General features: G+C 36.4%; 1 protein-coding gene across 2 annotated transcripts in view; it reads left to right on the plus strand.

Annotated features, from left to right (window-relative positions):
• Positions 1 to 3,978, plus strand: part of PLOD2 (procollagen-lysine,2-oxoglutarate 5-dioxygenase 2) — a 106,603-nt gene extending 102,625 nt beyond the window's left edge. Inside the window, exons 17-20 of one of the 2 annotated variants that reach the window (XM_004278205.4) lie at positions 333 to 437; positions 1,600 to 1,746; positions 1,856 to 1,981; positions 2,145 to 3,978. In XM_004278205.4, coding sequence (XP_004278253.1) covers positions 333 to 437; positions 1,600 to 1,746; positions 1,856 to 1,981; positions 2,145 to 2,300 — 534 coding nt within the window. In that variant the 3' untranslated portion in view covers positions 2,301 to 3,978. The remainder of the gene's footprint in view (positions 1 to 332; positions 438 to 1,599; positions 1,747 to 1,855; positions 1,982 to 2,144) is intronic. The other variant, XM_004278207.4, reaches the window with a different exon arrangement.
• The last annotated feature ends 2,022 nt before the right edge of the window (positions 3,979 to 6,000 follow it).

The following is a 6,000-nucleotide window of genomic DNA, read 5'->3' on the forward strand; positions in this document are numbered from 1 at the left end:
CTGACCAAGTGTACATGCCCTGTGGCATTAACAACATCACTATGGCTGCCTGGCCAACTGTGTCTCTAAGACACGTCTTGATTGCACAGATGTTAAAATGCAAACAAAATAAGTAAATAAATGAAAATTAAAGTCTTAGAAATTGTTTAAAAAAAACCAAAACCCAAACTAGTATTGTTTGTAACAGTACTGTCAGTAATGTTGGGCAAACTTCTTAAAAAGACATCTAAGTGAGATAAATATTGAATATTCTGTACTTTTGAAATGCCATTTCTTAGTAAAAAGACACAAAATATTACTCTCTTAATGGTGATATCATGTTTTATATATAGCCTTGTCCAGATGTTTTTTGGTTTCCTATATTTTCTGAAAAAGCCTGTGATGAATTGGTGGAAGAAATGGAGCATTATGGCCAGTGGTCTGGGGGAAAACATCATGTAAGTTGTCATTTCACACAAAGAACTAAAATGTGTATGTGGGGCAAGGAGGAGTGTAGATATTTAGAGAAGGTAGAGGAGGCTTGTCCTTTTTGTCTTACATCTCTGAGTCTTAGACCTAAATGAAGGGGCTACCCAAGGCTGTCAAGAGAACTCTTGTTTTTAGCCTAATTCTGGTACTAATTGTTTAATTTAACATTTAATCTATCCGGGCCTCAGTTTCATCTCCAATTAGGCCTTAAGGGTCAGTGTCTCCTGGCAGGGGATGGTAAGGTAATGCCTATTGTGTGACACTGCTCTTCTCCAAGGTCACTTTTTATTCTCTGCATTTTTGCAGTGAGCTGTAGTGAAAATACCAAGACAAAGTTTCTGTGGTTGACTGCCAAAGCTATTTTTTTGTGTGTAGACATAGGAAGGAGGAATCTGTTTGAATGCCTTTGGTGTAATTCAGTTTTGCATTTACATTCAGAGTCAAAGACTTGGCTGAAAGCATTACTGTAGGTGGTTCAAGGTATTTCTTTTCCTCTGAGAACCCACAGATGCCAGTTCCTTCACAGTACTGAGGAATTTTCGTGGAATGTTCTGGAATATCACTGCCTCTGCTCAATTATATATTCCCCAGCTAGTTAGCTGATCAGGAAGATAGAAGTTCAAAGTATGAGGAAGAGCTTGAAGTCAGCATGTTGTAGGATAATGAAAAGCAATCATGGAAGGACTTTGGGTGCCACAAAATTAAAGTGAGGAACTTGGCAGGGAAAGTTTATTTTCAGTGACAGGTAATCCAAGTGGCAGACAGACAGAATCTATGCCCGTCACCAGCTAAGACTGCCTGAAGGTTCACTGTAAAAACACTCATTTTTTAGGGGACACGGGAAGGCTTTGGCAATCAATCTTATTTACTTTCTCATCATACCTCACATATCTATTAAATAAGTAGGAAAGCAGTCTTACTCTGTAATACTTTGCTTCATCATTGATACATTTGCAAAGCCATGTTATCTAAGTTATTTTGATAGTTTCGCAATTAAAGCAGATGGTACACCATAATTGAACTGTTATTTTTATTGTCTGTTATGATCTTGTGGTTGAAAAAATTCCAAGATAATGTAAGTGTGATTTGCACACAGACCACAGTTTATGATGTCATGAATACTCTTTTTAGGATAGCCGTATATCTGGTGGTTATGAAAATGTCCCAACTGATGATATCCACATGAAGCAAATTGGTCTGGAGAATGTATGGCTTCATTTTATCCGGGAGTTTATTGCGCCTGTTACGCTGAAGGTCTTTGCAGGCTATTATACTAAGGTAATTATCCTCCCGTTCCTGCTGCCTACCTCCTACCAGTTTTTACACAAATGTACTATTTTATATTGTTATTGATAAGCAAATCCATTGATTTACTTTGCTCTTTTAGGGGTTTGCACTATTGAATTTCGTAGTAAAATACTCCCCTGAAAGACAACGCTCTCTTCGCCCTCATCATGACGCTTCTACATTTACCATCAACATTGCGCTCAATAATGTGGGAGAAGATTTTCAGGTAATTATGGCTTTTTTTTTTACATTTTTCAAAAGAAATATGTCATTATGAAAGGGCTTTGCCTTATTTTTTTTAGATTCTGCTTAGATATCATCATTTGAATTTTATCACTCATTAAAAATGAAACAACAAGTTGATACATTTATTGGTCTATCTTTTTTAGGGAGGTGGATGCAAATTTCTAAGGTACAATTGCTCTATTGAGTCACCAAGAAAAGGCTGGAGTTTCATGCATCCAGGGAGACTCACGCATTTGCATGAAGGACTTCCTGTTAAAAACGGAACAAGATACATCGCTGTGTCATTTATAGATCCCTAAGTTATTTACTTTTCATTGAATTCAGTTTTCTTTTGGAATGGATGCCTGGCATGAACATGTCTTTGAAGTTGTGCTTGAGACGATAAGAAGAATATTTAAATAACTTCCACAGAACAACTTCACTTTGGGCCAAACATTTGAAAAACTTTTTATAAAAAATTGATATTTCTTAATATCTGCTCTGAGCCTTAAAACACAGATTGAAGAAGAAGAAAAAGGAAAAAAAAATGTAAAAGCAAATATTTATTTCTATGCCTTATTGTCTCTGAGAATAATAACAATTTTCTGAATTTGTGTTTCAGTTGATAAAGTATTCAGGTACAGATGAACAAGTGACAAATGAGACTAATAATATTTTCTTATTAAAAGGCTGGGAAGAGTTTTATTTATCAACATGTAGACAAAATGGTTATAAATGAAAATTTCAAAAATTTTAATTTTTGAAATGCTGAAAAACTGGAGTTCTAACTGAATTTGTATGCAACTAATTGTGTAAGTGCTTTTTTGACTGCCTGTATAGGTACCTTTTACAGTAGTTACTGAAGGAATACAAAGAACAATATTACACAGTGTTTTTCCTCAAGAAACTTAGTACAAAGTATAACTGAGGTACATATCCAGTGGAAAACATTTCTGTTTAGATTGTTAGACAGATTTTTTTTACATTTGCAGTAGAACTCAAGCCTTATGTTCCTTCAGATGAATTTTCCAAGGTAGATTATATTAAGTAGATGTTAGATTTAGGACAGCTTTTGAGCCTTTCGATTTCTTAAAGTACATCAAGTATCAACTTAAGATCAGCAAGTGTCCTTAACTCAAAACAGGGTTGTTGTTGTTGTTTTTATTCTAGAAAATAATGAGGAAAAAGAAAATTTCATTGAGATTAGTAGTAACACTTTATGACTTTTTTAAAAAAACTCTTTTTACGTTTTTAAGTACTTGAATTTTATATCAGGAAGATAAAGTTGGTGAGCCTTTGTTCTTCCCTTTTGCCTTTTGTCTTCCTCCTAATTCTTTTCTTCAGGAGGGTGATTCACATTTTTGTCTTCCCAGCATAGTCTCCATTTTGTCATTCTTACTCTTTTTTTTTGCGGTACGCGGGCCTCTCACTGTTGTGGCCTCTCCCGTTAAGGAGCACAGGCTCCGGACGCGCAGGCTCCGGATGCGCAGGCTCAGCGGCCATGGCTCACGGGCCCAGCCGCTCCGCGGCATGTGGGATCCTACCGGACCAGGGCACGAACCCGTGTCCCCTGCATCAGCAGGCAGACTCTCAACCACTGCGCCACCAGGGAAGCCCCTATTCTTCTTACTCTTTTTAGTACCTTCCTTTTATCCCACTTTAAGAAATTCCCCAACACCGAAAAATTTGTGACTTGAGTTTTTACCATTACTCTGAGTGAGGTTTAAATAGTCTTATTGTAGCTACTGTTTTTAATTTAAAGGTTAAACTTGAAAAAAAGTTTTAAGTCATGGTGCCAAATTTCATTTTTCTAACACCATGTGTTAGAAAATTATGAAAAATAAAATAATTTAAAATAAGTTTCTGTTGTTCTCTTTATTATTGGGGATTTATCTTTAGAAGAGAATATATGGTGGAGTATACTGAAAGAATATCTGGATGCAATAGGCCGTGATTTTTAAATTTTGCTTGGTACATTTACTGATATCAGAACTTAATAAACATTCTAGTTACTGAATTCCAAATTGAATTGTAATATCTTCCATTTCAGACTGACTAGAGATTTCATCTAACTTATTTTACACGTGAGAAAACGAGACAAAAATATTTATTTGATATATATTGATTTACTCAATGGTGTATTTCAAGTCCTTACTGTGGGCCAGGCACTGGTCCAAGCACTGAAGGTATGGTGATGAATAAGATGTTATATTACTGGGAGATGGATTTCGGAAATAAGGAGTTGGGTTCTATCGCCTTTTTGTTCTTTATTGGCACTTAATATCCAAAGTAAACTCCTACTATCCATCAACTTGATTGAAGAGATATTTTAATAATTATTTGTGAATTATATTACTATACTTCAGGATGGTATTCTAAATATAAATACTGGTATGTCATGGATACCAACCATTCAGAACAGACTTTGGTTATAAAAAACAGTTCTACCAGTGCAAGCCAGCTTAATGTCCCTTGTGGTACACTTCAGAGGAAGGACATAACCAGATACTAGTTCTTTCCAGTAGTAGGTGGTGACTTACAGTAGCTATTTTAATCTCATGCTATGGTGCCAGAAATTGGATCAAGGCAATCAACTGAGCACATTTTCTACCTTTCCTCTTTTTCCAGACTTCATGAAATGATATGAAATGTACTTTTATTTATTTATTTATTTTTTAACATCTTTATTGGGGTATAATTGCTTTACAATGGTGTGTTAGTTTCTGCTTTATAACAAAGTGAATCAGTCATACATAAACATATGTTCCCATATGTCTTCCCTGTTGCATCTCCCTCCCTCCCACCCTCCCTATCCCACCCCTCCAGGCTGTCACAAAGCACCGAGCCAATATCCCTGTGCCATGTGGCTGCTTCCCACTAGCTATCTACCTTACTACATTTGTTAGTGTGTATATGCCCATGACTCTCTCTCGCCCTGTCACAGCTCACCCTTCCCCCTCCCCATAACCTCAAGTCCGTTCTCTAGGAGGTCTGCGTCTTTATTCCTGCTTTACCCCTAGGTTCTTCATGACATTTTTTTTCTTTAATTCCATATATATGTGTTAGCATACGGTATTTGTCTTTTTCTTTCTGACTTACTTCACTCTGTATGACAGACTCTAGGTCTATCCACCTCATTACAAATAGCTCAATTTCGTTTCTTTTTATGGCTGAGTAATATTCCATTGTATATATGTGCCACATCTTCTTTATCCATTCATCCGATGACGGGCACTTAGGTTGTTTCCATCTCCGGGCTATTGTAAATAGAGCTGCAATGAACATTTTGGTACATGACTCTTTTTGAATTATGGTTTTCTCAGGGTATATGCCCAGTAGTGGGATTGCTGGGTCATATGGTAGTTCTATTTGTAGTTTTTTAAGGAACCTCCATACTGTTCTCCATAGTGGCTGAACCAATTCACATTCCCACCAGCAGTGCAAGAGTGTTCCCTTTTCTCCACACCCTCTCCAGCATTTATTGTTTCTAGATTTTTTGATGATGGCCATTCTGACTGGTGTGAGATGATATCTCATTGTAGTTTTGATTTGCATTTCTCTAATGATTAATGATGTTGAGCATTCTTTCATGTGTTTGTTGGCAGTCTGTATATTTTCTTTGGAGAAATGTCTATTTAGGTCTTCTGCCCATTTTTGGATTGGGTTGTTTGTTTTCTTGTTATTGAGCTGCATGAGCTGCTTGTAAATTTTGGAGATTAATCCTTTGTCGGTTGCTTCATTTGCAAATATTTTCTCCCATTCTGAGGGTTGTCTTTTGGTCTTGTTTATGGTTTCCTTTGCTGTGCAAAAGCTTTGAAGTTTCATTAGGTCCCATTTGTTTATTTTTGTTTTTATTTCCATTACTCTAGGAGGTGGGTCAGAAAGGATCTTGCTGTGATTTATGTCATAGAGTGTTCTGCCTATGTTTTCCTCTAAGAGTTTGATAGTTTCTGGCCTTACATTTAGGTCTTTAATCCATTTTGAGCTTATTTTTGTGTATGGTGTTAGGGAGTGATCTAA

This window comes from Orcinus orca, chromosome 5 (assembly GCF_937001465.1).
Source record: "Orcinus orca chromosome 5, mOrcOrc1.1, whole genome shotgun sequence".
Classification (NCBI taxonomy): domain Eukaryota; kingdom Metazoa; phylum Chordata; class Mammalia; order Artiodactyla; family Delphinidae; genus Orcinus; species Orcinus orca.